At 42.8% G+C, this 17,087-nt stretch overlaps 1 protein-coding gene across 4 annotated transcripts in view; it reads right to left on the bottom strand.

Annotated features, from left to right (window-relative positions):
* Positions 1-1,023: 1,023 nt before the first annotated feature.
* KLHL20 (kelch like family member 20) overlaps positions 1,024-17,087 on the bottom strand; it is a 37,920-nt gene continuing 21,856 nt past the window's right edge. For all 4 annotated transcript variants that reach the window (XM_038413990.2, XM_043491102.1, XM_043491103.1 and 1 more), the window contains 7 exons: positions 16,580-16,695; positions 15,516-15,699; positions 10,295-10,438; positions 9,780-9,913; positions 8,906-9,114; positions 6,807-6,913; positions 1,024-2,861 (listed from right to left, as the gene is read on the bottom strand). In XM_038413990.2, the coding sequence (XP_038269918.1) occupies positions 2,777-2,861; positions 6,807-6,913; positions 8,906-9,114; positions 9,780-9,913; positions 10,295-10,438; positions 15,516-15,699; positions 16,580-16,695 (979 nt within the window). In that variant the 3' untranslated portion in view covers positions 1,024-2,776. The remainder of the gene's footprint in view (positions 2,862-6,806; positions 6,914-8,905; positions 9,115-9,779; positions 9,914-10,294; positions 10,439-15,515; positions 15,700-16,579; positions 16,696-17,087) is intronic.

The raw sequence follows: 17,087 nt of genomic DNA, 5'->3' as shown, positions 1-17,087 counted from the left end.
CCGAAAACTGATACAAAGATTGGCAGCTTGAAGCAGTTCCTGTTTATACTGAGGGGTTTTATGTTGAAATCCAATGACTTAACTTGCACTGCTGATCAGTTTAGGAGAAAGATCCAACTACTACATTTATCCCAGAATTTTTAGTCTCTCTCACCTTCTCTGATACCAAAATCCCTCTCATTTGCATGGTCATTACAAGATCTGAAATAAATATTTGATTTTAATATAAAAATTTAACACTAGCCCACATTCACTCCAGCTTTGAGAAAGGAACACTGAAAGAAAGATCAATACTGTGTACCTGTGATATGAGATATTCTACATCAGTGAGTGTTTCCCTTGTATGATCTACAGCCACCTTCCACTTTTGAAAATGGTATTTAATCTACAACCAGCCTGCTAAATAACTTTGTTTCCATATGTTCAGTGTTACATAACCGTAGTTCTAGAAAAGTGTGCTAAAGTAAATACCTGTCTGCAAATCAGTGGAATTACACTAGGGCTGGATTTGGCTTAGGTTACCAGGGTCACCTTTCCCTCTAGACAAATAGCTGTGTCCTGAACAATCCACTTCTAGGCTAAAGGATGCATGTGCCAATTCCCCCATCAACCAGACCCCAACCAGCAGAGCTACAAGTCAGTTTTCCTTAGGAACTGCTTCAGCCAGCCATCTATTCAGTCTAGTATGTCGTCTTTACTGGGCTGATGCCTAATGCTTCAGGAAGGTATCAAACCCCTATTGAAAAATACTATACCCTGTGTAGTAGGGGGAGAGTAGTTCTGCCTGACTCCCATCTGCAGATCAGTTTATGCCCTAAAGTTGGAGTAGCGATGAGCCTCTATAACTTAACTGGAGAGTGGTAACAGCTTATGAGAATGTCATGTGTCCCCTGCTTTTGTTAGAGATGTTGAAATGGGCCTTTTCTTGCTTCTCTTGAAGTCAAAGGAAGCAAAATCAGCATAAAATTAAACCATAAATTGTTATTCCTGCTGGTGCTTTAGACAAAAAGAACAAGCAATAAATAACAGCATAAAAGAAATTTATTAAGGTAACACTACTATTTATACAAGTTACTCATGCTAGAAAAGCATAAATGATAATGTAAACAATTGTTTACAGAATACTTGTTTTTCCTTGTAAAGGTGCAAATGATCATCAAATGTAAACACAAGAATGCCAACCTTTGAGGAGCTTGTTTTTTGTTAAAAAGTCTTGTTTAATGACCTATTTTTGTTAGCATAGTGTTATTTTTCTACATTCTCAAGCACATTAAAGTGCTGAGTTATAGGAATCAAACCGTACTGAGATGTTAGCATCGCTCTTAATATCAAGCATGTACATTTCTCCCACCCTTTCAAATCTCTAATTTAGTAGGTATGTCACAAAGTTACCTCGGTTGCATCATGACATTCTCTCATTCTGGAACTTAACAATACAGCAAACTTGTCTTGTGTGCTCAAACTGGATTGCAGAGTCCCCCAACGCTTTTTGCACTCACTAAAACATACCCCATTACTCACAATGCAATTGCACACCACCTCCTCCAGAAGTCTATTAAGCAGGCCTCATACCTTTTCCAGCTCTAAAGCCAACATAAGGAAGTGCATAAATATTCACTAAGGGGAGGTACCATCTGATCCTTATCCTAATGTTCCCCAGTATGAATTATAAAGAAACAGCAGAGACATGGGTAGGGAGCTAAGCTGATTCTGACCAGAGAATTTTTCAGCAGAAGCTATTTCAAGCCTGCAATAGGGGCAAGTGCCAGGAAATTGCAACAATATCTTTCTAGATTCTCCAAAAATAAAAAGTGGTTCCCATGTGAGCAGACACAAGAATTGATAATGGCAATAAGTGCTCTCATAAGGTTCACATTCAGGAAAGACACAGATCCTGAACCTTTGTACCACACTGGGAAAAATGCATAATTTTGGAGTCTAGCTATTTTTCACCTTTTAACCCCAACCTCCTTTTTGAGCATCAATAATTCAGCAAAGAGATGGGAGTTCCAGTCCTGCTTCTCATTTCCCAGAAAACTGACCAGACACTCAGGGTGCTAATCTTCACAGCTCCCTTGCTCTAAGAGGCCCAAGTGGCTTGGCACAGCAGCATCCAGAAGTCTAACAGGATGTAGCCCTGCCCCAACCATCAGCCTGTCAGAATCCAATCTCAAAAATTAAAAGAGATGGACTCTTTCACGGAGAGCGATACAAAGAAAATACATGATACAAATTAAATGAAAAAATAAAATATATTCTGCACTCAGAAAAGCTTCTGTGCAAAGGTGGCACCTTTCTGGTCAAGAACTTTTTTTTTTTTTTTTTAAATGAAGCTTTCTGTAAATAAGGCAAAAGCATTATTTTCAGTATCACTTTCCTCTTTCATCCACTGCATGGATGCCACTTCCACTGCTGGAGGAGGAGAGGCCCTCCTCTTTGCCAGACTCCTGGCACAGCTTGCAGTCCCAGGTCATTGTTTATGCTAGAGTAACTTTTACAGTTCAGTTCATTCAAAAACTGAGAGACTGTTTAGAAAAAAATAAGGACATAGGCAAAGCTTCTAGTTGTAGTCGGTGGTTCCCTGGAGTCTGACAAGTTGGTCTCCCATTGGGCGTACGCTCAGAAAAGTCATTTTATTTATAATTCCATAGAAAGAGGCACCAGCAAAGAATTAAGGTGGATCTATATTTTACTAGAGCCGCACAGAGCTCCAGAGTCAGTAAGTCTCTTCAGTTTGTATAGAATTGAGAACGAAGGGCTTTTCTCCATTAGATGCTTACCATATATGGGATTCACAATGTGTCATTTTGATAACGCCTACGCCACCTCCCAGCCGACGATAGTTCATTCCGCCATACAACCTGCAAAGAAAAGTTGTCGTTGGTCATAGTGCTTAGGCTCTTAATGCACTGTCTTCTCTGGTAAAAGCATGAAACAGCCTCCGTAGGCAGCATGTATAGTTCAGCATAACTGCTGGTCTCCATTTAAGGTGATGACTGTGATTAAGCTGTCTGATGAGTAAGGCAGGGGTCCCCAATCTGTACAAACACACATCTAAAGAAAATAGCCATATTTGCTCATATATGCATCTCCCTTGATGCGGACAGCAAATTGTTTTGCTTCGAGTCTTCCAACAACAGAAAACTGCACTGAATTTCCTTTCTGCTCCTGTGTAGTTACAGGTTTCAGAGTAGCAGCCGTGTTAGTCTGTATTCGCAAAAAGAAAAGGAGTACTTGTGGCACCTTAAAGACTAACAAATTTATTAGAGCATAAGCTTTCGTGAGCTACAGCTCACTTCATCGGATGCATTTGGTGGAAAAAACCACCAAATGTGTAGTTACAGGAACAGAGGGCAGCAACTCTGTGGGCTGCATTAGGCCCTCTGGCTATGCTTTGGGCAACCCTGGAACAGGGAGTAAATCTTCTGCATGGTGCATAACTAATTTCAGACTCATATCTGCTTTATACTACACACAGCTGAACAGACCAATATATTATGCATTTCAAACATCATTTGTTCTCTCCACGCTATGATACTGAAACAATATCCAGATTTCACATGGAAATCTGATGCTCCCATTTCTTGCTTCAGCTGCATATTCCTCTATGTGCTGAAGCTGTTACAGTCTGCTGGAAGAAATAGGACAGTTGAGTTATTTCAGTAACTCTCACCAATGCCACCCATTAACCCTAGATTGCATATCAAGGATTTCCCAGTGGTGTTCCTCGCATAGGAAAAACATCACACAGCAAGAAGTCCCACAGCCCCCAATAAAGAGAGGGAAGATGACAGTAGACACCACCAGCTTTATTCTATTCAGTGCTGGTAACAAACAAGCTAGTATCCTCAAGAGCTACCTGTATTAGCTACAAAAACATGCTTTGGCTAGCTCTCTATATTATATGTCCTACCACTTCTGCCAGGGAAAGTGGCTGTCACCATCCAGTTAAAAGGCAGAATTAAGTTACTCCTGGGGGAATTGTGCACCACTGCGCAGGCACAGAATTTGTGTCCCCTGCAGATTTCTTTGCTTCCTTACAAAAAAAGGACTTCCTGAAGGGGAAGCAAAGGGAAACCACAAGAGTGGTCACGTGCCTCATCCCAGCAATGCGGGCGCATTGTTTTGGGCATCTGGAGCAGATGGCAGAGAGGTAAATCACTGCATGGAAGGCGGGGCTGGGGATGCCTGGGCCGGTGGCTCCTACCCTCAGCTGCTAGTTCCAGCTGGGCTGGGGTGGACGGGACTTGCTCTTCCCCTGAAAGGAGCGGCCTGACCCACCCCCAGAAACCTCCCCCCGGTTGCAGGAAGCTACACACACAGAGCCCCATCTCTCCTCAGCAATGGGGCGGGAGGGGTCACTGTACAGGGAACTCCTCCGCTGTCTGCCCAATCCCTGTGCATCTGGACTCCCGCATACCCAGACGCCCCATACACACCTGAACCCCCAGCCTGCTGAGTCTCACTTCCTGCAGTCAAACCCCCCCGAACCCAAACCCCCTTCACCCAGACCACCCCCCACAGTGAGCCTTCCTCACTCCAACCCCCACCCTGAAAAGGCCCCTGCACCCAGACCCCCACCAGCACCTGGACTCCCCTGCTAAGCCCCATCCCCCCTTACCCAGATTCCCCTGTTGAGCCCAAACCACCTTCATCTGGATCCCCCTGCAGAATCCCATTGCACCTTGAACCCTGCAACGAGCCCCTGTACATCCAGAATCACCCCCGCACCCGGACCCGCCACAGAGCCACCCGTACCCAGATTGCCCATCACAGAACCCTCTCATCCCACACCTGGATCCCGCCGGGCTGAGCCTGCCTGCCCGTGCCTGGTGTGGAGGGGCAGGGCCCTGGAGCATTTCTGTGGCAGGCCTGGCCCTTGCGCCGTGTCACGATTGGGTGCAGCCTCTCCTCTCCATCAAGTCTGTGTCCCAGAGGGGTGGGATTGGGGGGACGGTTGCAGGGTGATCTCCCACCTCCGTGCAGCCAGTGGCCTGTGCTCTCCATTGGAATGCTGAAGCCTCCACATTCATTTATTGACAACATTTGTAGAATTTTAAAATGTGTGCAGAATATTTGTTGGCACAGAATTTTTAATTTTTTGGCGCAGATTTCCCTCAGGAGTATTAAGTATATACTGCTCCGCACTGGGCTGGCTTTCTGAGCTGTACAGAGGCATCACCACACAAGAGTGCTTAACTGAGAGAAGTGCCTCCTACACTACATAGTAAAATCTCAGCATGAAAGGGTTAATATACTAGTTCAGGCCAGCTCAGTAGGACAAGGACATTGATTTCTTGCTATTCCCTGCACCCTGACAGATTTCTAAAATATCAAATCCCTTTCAAGGATATAAATAAGAGTCTGAAACTCTACAATGATTAGATTAATGCACAAACTGTTGTTTTCAAGTGCAGTTATCGTCAGAAAAGTGATTCTGGAAAAACAGCCTGTCTCTATTCAATACATATTCCCACCAGTGGTTTCATATCAGACCTGGTTAGTTTACAAGTCAAAATAAGATTTTTTCTAACTGCTTGCCCTGCAGATTTAAGAGAACTCCATTGACTCAAACTGCTCTGCTTCATACAATATATGGCCATCTAGAGAGATTCTGGAATCAGAGCATAGCACTGTGAAGCCTAGATAGCCCCAAAGGAGCATACTGAATTCTGTTCTGCTTTGTGTATCTTTAAGCTACCACAGCTAAGGTAGATATTTATTTTTGTTGGTAAACTGAGCAGACATGGCTCAATGCATGTGTACGTACACACAGAGATCTCCAGATTAGCCTACAAAAAATGTGCCAAAGCACAGCACTTGAGATTAGGAGGTCTAGGTTCTAATACAGTGTGTGCCAATGGCTCACCATGTAACTGACTAAGTCACTCACCTTCTCTGGACCTCAGTTTCCCCAGCTGTATGATGGCAAATCAACACTTCCCTACTTCCTAATGGTATTGTGAGGTTTACTTCACTAAAGTGGGCAAAGGTCTTTGGGGTTCTTGAGTTCAAGGCACTGTAACAGAATCACGTCTATTATATTCAAAATGAAGATGGTAGAGGGGACTTAAAGCACAGCTACCACAGTTTTGAAAAAGGAAGCTGCAGGCCCTCGCCACAGGGAGATATTTCAAAAATGGCTGTTACGCCTCTGGTCAGACGCATGGAGGAGCAATGGGCAAGACACATATTGGAACACAGCAGCACTACAGACCATTCAGATATGGATTGTTTTGGTGAAAGCCCAACACTTATGTAGAGGTTTGCTACCTCTCTTTAGGAAATGGCTGCATAGGGAGACTTCACTGTTACAGTCTGTCAGCACTAAAGTGACAGCATTATGAGTGGTAAATGTCCCCATTTCCTTTCTGTTCTGAAACATATTCCAAGCGCATATGGGTGGCAGAGAAACACAGTTTATCCACCTCTGACTTATTCAGAAACTGATTCTCTCTCTGGAAATGGGGGGTTAATCATGTGACATGCTGGATCACATTGCCTGCTCCCTTTGTTGGTTTCACTTTTAAACAAACCAGCCAAGTCATACAAAGGGTTACAGTGATCACCTCCATCAACTCGATGTCCAGTAAGATGAGGCACAACACATCTCTACTCTGCTGGGAAGACTAGTCATAGGCATAATTTAAGCAGGTGTGCCTAAGGTTTGCAATTTCACTGTTTCATGAATTTAAAATGCATCCGATGAAGTGAGCCGTAGCTCACGAAAGCTTATGCTCTAATAAATTTGTTAGTCTCTAAGGTGCCACAAGTACTCCTTTTCTTTTTATGAATTTAAAGGTTACCTCCATGTGTTAGCATCAGGATCAAACACTTCAATGGTCTTCAAGTACGTTGTGCCATCAAAGCCTCCCACTGCCATTAGCTGTCCATTCACTACTGCAAGGCCAACCTGGAAAACAACCACCACAGACATTATTCATGCTTCATTGCAGGTCTTGAAGGCTTGTCTCACAAGAAAAACATTTCAATAAAAAGCCATTCATTATTCAGCAGAGTCAAGCCTTGGGAAGATGTCAGTACACAGCACACATTCCTGGAGGCAGTAGGGGTACAGAAGGGACAATTGTATTTTAGTATTTCTGTTAAAATACAGATTCATAAAACCTAGCATATAATGGTATTCAACTAGAACATTTCAGTACAGATTCCCCTAAAACACATGGCTACTTCTCTGGAATGCTGAGTAGAGTTAACCGAAAAAAAAAAAAAAAAAAGATTAGAGCTATCCCACTGTGTCAGAGATGACAAAAAATGTGTTTTGCTGCTTGTGCATTGGCAACTGTGTTGGACTCTCATCAGCAGTACATTGGTTTTACAAGTGATTTAAATATCATTGCTCTCAAGACTGGTTCAGCTTATCAGATAACACAAATGATACATTCAGGTTCATGCCCCAGGGACTGGGAGAGTAAAAACAGCAAGGGTTAGAATGAATAAGACCTTCATCACACAATAAGCAATCTGAGTTGTACTACACTGATCCCAGAGCGAACAGCAAGATCCTCCAGCCCCAGGCTCTGAGGACCTCATTGTGATGCTGGCAGGCCAGATGCCAGCTCTTGCCCAGGCTGCAGGCATTAGCTAAGAACTGACAACCTCGTAGCTGGAGACCAGAGCAGGTCACCTGTATGTTAGTTTTGCTGAAAATAGGTATTAGTCTTATAAGAATGTATTTAGTGTTTAGATTCTATGAAATGCTTGTAAGTTGCTGCATGCATTAATCACACTTATAATGTCTGTATTCCATGCTATTAGAAAATATGTACATTTTGCTTTATAACTTTGAAAATGTTTGCTCTGAATTTATGAACTTAGCCATGGGAATCGTTCTCCCCGTCCATCCAGAAGGACTACCAAAATCAGACAGGCTAGCAAGGATCATTGCAATACGAATGATTGGTTAATGACCCTATCATACCTGGGAAATGCTACATGCAAGAAAGCTCATCCTGTGGCCTTGAAAGCTGAATGAAGGAAATAAAACAAAGCCATGGGAAAATTTTACGATGTTTTGGCTATTTGAACTCTGAAGGGCCAAAGACTCTAAACCGAAGCCAGGGGCTGCCTCCTGGGTCTGCCCTGAAAGACACTTAAGAGTTGTAGTGGTCTGTCAATTCGATCACTCTTCAGATTTAGATGGTAACTCATTTGTGTGTATATGTTTGCTTGCTTTAACCTGTAAATAACTCTTATTCCTTATTCCTAATTAATAAACCTTTAGATAGTTTATTACAGGAATGGATACAGGCATTGTCTTTCGCGTAAGATCTAGGATAATTGATTTGAGGTAAGTGACTGGTTTCTTGGGACTGGAAGCAACCTGAATGTGGTGTGATTTTTGGTGTAAGTGACCATTTATCACTAAGTCCAGTTTGTCTGGGTGGCGAGATAGACTGGAGATCTATCATCTTCGTTTGCTAATTCCTCCAAAGTGTACAATAGGACAGGGCCTGCGTGTTTAATGGCATGTTCTTTCCTCTAATGGCTTCTGATGTTATTGGGAGGGCAGGGGGGGAAGTTATCACTATTTACTGAAGTAGCACACTCAAGAATTCCCTGCTTCAGAATTAAGTGCTCGTGACTCATTGCCAGTGGTCAAAACTCCTATGGAAAAAAGCAGCCTAAAAACAATTCCCCCCTCTCAGTTGTATTTAAAAGTTGTCATCATCACCCATTCACCCCTTGCAGCACAGGAAGCTACTATTGCTACACCTAGTACTTCCTTCTGGGCTATGTGCTTTGCCTTTTTAAAAACATTTCCCTCTTAGAAGGGGGTTAGATGCAGGAAAAGTGAAAGAAGCAAGAAAAGAGCAGAGCCCTCCCCTATGCTCCAGCTAAGTAGCTACACATAGCACAAACTGGCAAATGAAGCAGAACTCACGCCGCTCCGCCGTGATGTCATGGCCACCACAGGAGACCACTGGTTGGTTCTGGGGTTGTATCTCTCGGCACTGCTGAGCTCTGTGGTATCATCTCGGCCTCCCACAGCATAGATCATGTCCTGGTACACTGCACAGCCCAGGTGCTTCCGTCTAGTCCCCATGGGAGCTATTGTGTGCCAGCGGTTCTCTTGGGGATTGTAGCGCTCCACTGTGGAGAAAGTCATATTACAAATCTTTGGACACCATCTAATGCCCTTCTATTAGTGGCTCTGTGCTTGTAGCCATAACATGGATCAGACTGTGAAGAGACAACGTTTCCTCCCCACACCAGAAACACATTGCGTCAGTTTGTCACCATCCACACTGCTTCTCCCTGCTTTCTCTAGAAGACTTGCTATTCCTCCTCCTCTCTCCAACCCCAGTCTAACAAAGACAGGAATGCCAGATGTTCAGTCATATAATGCACCTCAGCTGAAGAATGAAATTCTGGTGAAGCTACACTGGTCTGTACTGCCATCTACACTTTTGACAGAGTGACCTCCAGTAAGTATCCTGTTGCCCAAGCCAGCAAAGACCAGAGATATCGCAGAGATGATGCACTGGCTCTTTGTAGGCAAGTACTAAGAAAATGCACAAAGTAACTGCCTATTGCAACTTCCTAGTAAGAAGCAGAAACACAAACATATAATCAGCTAGCAGTGGTTTAGGAGGATGGGGATTGTACTAATGTATAGCAAAATCAACTTCAGGTGAGGAACCAACTCAGAAAACTGACCACACAAATATTTACCAGCTTTCTGGGGAAGGATTATGGGTAAAAGAACAGGACCATGGAAGATACTGGTTGCAGTGCAGTATGGAGAAGTGACATACCTGTATTTAGAGGTGATGTCCCATCGGAGCCTCCCACAGCATAGAGAAAGCCCCCTAACACAGCCACTGCCACTCCCAAGCGCCTGGTGCTCATGGAAGCCACCCGAGTCCATTTGTTTTCTTTTGGATCATACCTGCCACAAGAAAAAGCAGAGACCAGTTGAGCTTCCATGTATACACATCAGGCACTGTTTCCCTTGGGAGCTGCAGCAAGCAACCAAAGGAATCTGTGGGGAGCAGTATATCTGACAGTTCCACATTCAGGTGGGATAATACTAACATGTCTGTTCTGGTTTTAGCCTCTAAAAGAGGTTCATCATATACACATCATAGCAGCTAGGCAGACAGTTGCTGTTTGCTGGAATTCAGGTTAAACTAAAAACATCCACCTTCAAATACAATCACTAACAAACCCACTCAGCATTTGTTGCCTTCTTTCAAACTCACATGCACCAATTGCATCTTCTTATAAGATCTTTCCTTCTCCTCCCCTCCCGCTTCATTATTTTTAATACCTTTCCACAATGTTGAGACAAGAGACGCCATCCTGGCCACCAACAGCATACAGGTATCCCCCAAGAACTGCCACTCCAACACTGGTCCTGCAGGTGCTTGTGGGAGCCACATCACTGCTCCACTGATTAGTCTTCGGGTCATATCTAAAAAGCGTGTCAAATAATTCAAGTCTGCACTGCTTATCTACGGAAATCTCTGACTCCCTTGTGGCTTGTGATTAGTGGTACAGTGGAACTTGCTTATCCTGAATTCAGAGGAAAACTATGAAGAAGAAAGATGAAAGTCCTGAATTGTTCCAATACACTATGCAGTGTAAACTGCAATTCTGGTTGCAGTAAAACCTCATCTTAGCATGAAGTCATTCTTGGAAAAGTTACTGACTTCATTAAAAGCTGGTTCCACTGTATTTTACTTTAAATCACTGAAGGTTTCAAAGGCCCAAATCTGACCTCCATTCCTCATCCCTTGTATGTATTTCCAGCATCCACATAATTCTCTATTCACCAACCCAGAAAAGAATGTCTGGATAGTTTTCCCCACCTTACAAGTACATACATGCCTGCAGCCTCACCTTCATGAGCAACACTAATAAAACAAGCCAGTGGGAATGTATACGTAAGGAAGTTAGCAAAAGCCATGCCCACCATAAACTACAGCCAGGCCCACTCTTACACTTCATTTCCCTACTCCTTCACATGCCAAAGGCTATGCCTCAGAGATCTCAGAGCAGAGGTCAGACAAAGATTACCATTAAGTTAGGGATATAAGGCTACATCCTGTTATGTCTGATGTCTCAGTTTAGTATAAAATTGATACAGATGTCAAAAAGACTAGTAACTAGGGTGGATAAAAATCAATGATTTAAAAAAAAATTGAATTTTTTAATTTAAATCGGCTTTTTTGATAAAATGCTTTTTGAGGAAAAAACCTATCTAAAGATAGTTTTAATTAAGATACATTATAGCTCAAAGATATCTCATCATGGAATAGAGATTATAAATTCTAATTCTACAGTATGAGACAATATATTCATGTAATGTTTAAGAAAAGTTTTGTAAATTACTTCCAATAGTTCATGGATTAGTGACTCAATCTTATGGGGTTCCAGGGGCTTCTGTACAGGTTATTTAGGTCAATCTTTCTATCTACACAATGGGACTCAGTGCTCAGTCTAGAACAGGAGTGGGCAAACTATTTGGGCTGAGGGCCACATCTGGGTGGGGAAATTGTATGCAGGGCTGGGGCAGGGGGGTGTGGGGCAGGGGGCTGTGAAGTGCAGGCAGGGGGCTTAGAGCAGGGAGTTGAGGTACAGAAAGGGTGCAGCAGGGGGCTCAGGGCAGAAGGTTGGGGTGCAGGAGGAGTGCAAGGTGCAGCAGGGGGCTCAGGGAAGGCAGTTGGGGTGCACGGGGGTGCAGGGTGCAGCAGGGGGCTTAGGGCAGGGAGTGGCGGGGCAGGGTGCAGGAGGGGTTCGGGCTCCGGCCTGGCACCACTTACCTAAAGCGGCTCTCCAGGGTGGCAGTGGCACACTGCACCGCTCCGGGAAGTGGCCGAAACCACATCCCTGCGCAGCCCCTGGGGAAGGGCGGGGCACAGGGCTCCACACGCTGCCCTTTCCACACCTCCAGGTACCTCCCCAAAGCTCCCATTGGCCACGGCTCCCCGTTCCCGGCCAATGGGAGCTGAGGGGGGCGTGCCTGAAGGCAAGGGCAACACACATAGACCTCTGCCCACCTCCCCCCACGGGCTGCTTCTGAGAGAGGCATGGGGCCTGCGGGACCACGGGAGGCAATCCCGGGGGCCAGATCCAAAGCCCTGAGGGGCTGGATCTAGCCCTCGGGCTGTAGTTTGCCCAACCCTGGTCTAGAAGATACCATTAGAGATGCTTAGTTTTGCAGTTCTCAAACTGTGGATTTGTGTCTCCAGAGATAACATGCTTGTTAACAGCACAAATATTTTAAAATAAATACATAAAATATAGAGGTGAGAAATAACAACCCTATTGTTCCTCTGAAAATTTGTCAATTTTCAATCCCTTACCTCTCTCTAAAAGTGCAAAGTTTCAAAAAGTTCAGTGAATAGAAGATTGCTGGGGGCGGAATAGATCTGGACAAGGAGAAGTCTGGAGATAAATGTGAGAAGCAAGGGACAGGCAGTAGAAACAAAAGTGGAACCGTTTGAGCAGCATATTCCAGAAGTCTCGAGGTCTTTCTGAGTGTAGCCTTCATTGGATTTGAGATCTACCATACCTTTCTCTCACTAGAAGGGAAAGCCTATCATGGCAGCAGGCTGTAAAAGAGCCCCAGTTTGGGAATATTTTAATTAAGTTCCTCTACCTGTGGGTAAGACAGGCATGCATGCAAAATGCAAACAGTGCAACAAAGAAATGCAAGGCCTGGTTGCCCGAATGAAACAACATCACGAGACGTGTTCCTTCTCAGGAGGAAGCTGCCTTGAAGATGATGAAAGGAACATGTCTGAACATACAGGATCTTCAAGTTGGTTAACTTTTTTATTTCATACTTCTTTCTTAAGGACTGCCTGTCTTCCTTCTGGACTATTCTTGAATTCTCATGTTTGAGCAAAAAATATAGTTCTTACTCTATGGTACTATCATTTTGGATGCAGTTGTTATAAAAAATAAATAGCTGAAATAGGCAGATCTTCCTTTTACAATTTCACCTTTAAAGTAGTACTGAGTGTCAGTCAATGCAATGAGTAATACTAAATGAGCAGTATGGTAATAATAATGAAATAACTGCATTGACTTATTTTGTTTAGGAGAATCCATCCTCAACATACAGGATTCTGAAGACTATCCACCTTCAAGATCACCAACATTTTCTATAGTTTCAGAGTTATCTGCCAATGATAGTGTTTCAGTCACATCATGTATGGCACATAGCCACAGTATATCACCTGTAGCAAAAAAGAAAAGAAAAATCTCCATCATCCAGAAACAACCATAGAGAAGTATGTGATAAGAACCAGCAGATTACAAAAAGAGATGATTAATGGAAAAACTGCCCGGTTTGTTCATGCAACAAACTCTGCTTTCCATATGATTGAGAACCCACACTTCATTAACATGGTTCAGTCATTAAGACCAGGATACAGTCCACCCAACAGAGCAGATGTCGCAGGCAAATTGCTGGATAAAGTGTATGAAAAAGAAATTGAGCAGTATGCAAAAGGTCTAGAGGGTGAAATTGTGAACCTGAGTCTTGATGGGTGGAGCAGTGTCCACAATGATCCTGTTGTATGTGCTTGTGTGACAATAGATGAAGGGAATGTCTTCCTTACAGAAACAATTGATACAGCAGGGAATGCACACACAGCAGAATACTTACAAGAAGTAGCAGTAAAAGCTATAACAATCTGTGAAAAAAATTTCAAATGTCTAGTACGCAGCTTGGTCACAGACAATTCTGCAAATGTATCCAAGATTAGAAAAATTATTTAGAAGAGAGTCCCAAGCTAATAACATAAGGTTGCAGTGCTCATTTGATGCACCTTCAGTGTTCCAGAAATAAAGGCTAATGTTGTTGAAATTGCAAAATACTTCCGTAACAACCACTTTGCAGCAGCTGCTCTGAAAAAAAGAGAGAGGAACCAAGCTAATTCTACCACAAGACATGCGATGGAACTCAGTAGTGGACTGTTTTGAGCACTATATCAAGAACTGGCCTAACCTGATGACAGTTTGTGAACAATTTTGTGAACAAACAGATGGCACTGTCACAGCCAAAGTTCTCAACATTGGGCTTAAGAGAAATGTTGAACACATGCTGAGTACCCTGAAGCCTATTTTCTATAGCCTTGAACAAAAGGCAGGGAAATCGCTGTTTTATTGCTGATGCTGTTGAAATTTGGAAGGAACTGAGCGAGATCTTAAAAAAAGAGAAATATGCAATGACAGAGTTAAATTACAAGCATTAAAAAAAACAAAAAAAAAAAAAACAAATGGGACAAGCACTATCTCCAGCTCATTTTCTTGCAAATATTCTCAGTAGTCGGTACCAGGGTCAAACCTTAACTGCTGAAGAAGAGGAGCTGACTGTGACATGGACATCCAGCAATCATCCCTCCATAATGCCAACGATAATAAACTTCAGAGCTCAGGGTGAACCATTCAAGAAATATGTTTGCTGATGATGTTTTAAAGAAAGTTACACCAGTGAACTGGTTGAAGTCACTTAAGCACTTGGATTCAGAGACTGTTGAAGTGATAATCTCACTTTTAATAGCAGTAGCTTCTTCTGCCGGTGTAGAAAGAATATTTTCTTCCTTTGTATGAATTCATTCCAAATTGAGAAATCATTTGGGACTTGAAAAAGCAGGAAAGCTTATTTTTCTTTTCCAGATTATGAACTAACAGGAAAATGAAGGCGAGGATGACTGAGTTAGGTACAGAAGCCAATATTTTAAGTTTCTCATGTTGACCTGGCTGACACAATCGATTCAATTTTTTTTTTTTAAATATTTCATTGAACTATTTTAGTTAAAAACAATTTTAACAAAAACAAACCTGATTTTAAAAAACTTGAATATTTAACTAAATTCAAAAATTCATATGCTTGTTTTGTTAAAATATTATATGTTTGCTGTTGAAGAAAAAATCCAGAATGCATAACATTGTTGTTTTAGTTAAATAAAACAATTTAAAATGTCTGTCTGGTGATGTTCTCCTCCTAATACAGCCTTGCAAGAAAATCCTCTAAATATTAACGATTAACCTGTTGAATTGGAGATAGTTCACCTCCCAATGACTTCATAAATATCTGCTTCAATTGCCTTTGGTAAATGAAATAACCAAACAATCATTCATTTTCTGATGTAGCTGTAAAACTAATCTGAAAATTTTTCAAAATAAATCACCTAAAAAAATATATATTGTGTACCTTCTAAAAATGAAGCCTACATCTGTCTCTGAGTTGTGAAGAATATGTATTAAGGTTATAACAACCAACAAGAATGCACTTTTATGTAGAAATCCATGATTAAATCGAGTCTTCCTGATTAGTGATTTAAATCAAATCCACCCTGCTAGTAACCACTGCCACATATTAGCTTATGTACTGAAGCAGGAAATGTAGATAGTATAGATGTAGTATGTCAGCCGCACAGCATATAAGCAACACAGACAGCAAAATGGACACCTTTATCACATGGCACCATGTTTTGAATGCATGTTAACTCAGCAATGATCTGCTGGAGACCTACCTTTCTACACTGTTAAGGTAAGAAGAACCATCATGGCCTCCCACAGCATACAGGAGGTCATCCAGAACACTGACTCCAACTCCACAGCGCCTTTTGCTCATGGAAGCCACCATCCGCCACTCATTGGTTTGAGGGTCATAGCGCTCCACACTGGAAATTGCGTCCCCACTACACCAGCCTCCCACTGCGGGAATCAACATAAGAAATAGTGTCAGGGTAGTACGTCAAATTCACACACTGTGCACTATCTACATCTTCTGCCCACAGATGGTTCTTACACACTATCCCAAGAAGACAGTCTATCAGAATTATTCACTCAGAGAACTGTGAATAAGAAAACAGGATGGAATTTTCAAAAGTGCCTAAGTGAGTTTAGGAGCACAAGTCCCATTGAAAGTCAAGTGTTCCAGCATGTATTATTATGAGTGCTACCACAGTGCTTGGGAGCGCTAATCATAGACCAGAAACCCATTTTGCAAGACAAAGGCCATGTCTGCACTCCAGGGAAAATTCGATCTAAACTACACAATCTGAGTTACGTGAACAGAGCAACACATAGATTCATAGATACTAAGGTCAGAAGGGACCATTCTGATCATCTAGTCCGACCTCCTGCACAGCGCAGGCCACAGAATCTCACCCACCCACTCCTATGAAAAACTCAAATCGATATAGCTTAGATCTACTTACCGCGGGGTCCACACTATGCAATGTCGATGGGAGACGCTCTCCCATCGACTCCCCCTAGTTTTCTCGATCTGGTGGAGTACAGGAGTCAACAGGAGAGCAATCTGCAGTTGATTTAGCAGGTTTAGACTTTAGATTTAGACCCGCTAAATCAACCGCTGATGTATCAATCACCGCACACTGATCCCCCAGTGTAGACAAGCCCAAAGACAATGTAAGACAAGAAGAAAGTGTAGGTTAACTCAAACTGTGGGATGGGTAACACCAAATGTCACTTCTGAAGGTCTGATAGTTAGGGTTGGCCATATGGATTAACTTTGAAACAAAGAGCATTTAAACTTGGATCTCACAGCCAAAGTTGCAGGCACTATACACACCTGCAAAGAGCACTTCTCCACAGCGGATAGGTTTGCGTGGTCGAGTTCTTGGTCCCTGCATCAGCGGACGCTCTTGGGGCAACAGCAGGTAGTTCTTAGCTTCATCCACCAGGTCCCTGTGCAAGAGAAAACTTTTATTCTAAATGTCTGGGTGACGGTGGCATTTTTCAGGAAGTACTATTTGGGACATGTCATCCCTAAAAATAGCAGCCATCACCAATCACGTTCCAGTTATTGCCATACTACACAGAACATGCATGACTTTATGTACAATATATATATATGACCTCTCTTAGATACTCAAAAGACATCTATTGCTTTGCTAACCAAAGGCCTAATCCAAAGCCCATTGAAGTCAATGGAAAGACTGCTATTCATCTCAATGAACGTTGGAACATGCCCTCGTTGGAAATATTAGATTGGCACCAACATTTGATCAGTGTCAACATTAGATATTACTATGAATGGTACATGCGAAATACTATGGTTAACATAAAGACCCTACTAT

This window comes from Dermochelys coriacea, chromosome 8, assembly GCF_009764565.3.
Source record: "Dermochelys coriacea isolate rDerCor1 chromosome 8, rDerCor1.pri.v4, whole genome shotgun sequence".
Lineage (NCBI taxonomy): Eukaryota > Metazoa > Chordata > Testudines > Dermochelyidae > Dermochelys > Dermochelys coriacea.
This window is presented reverse-complemented; position numbering and strand designations above follow the sequence as displayed.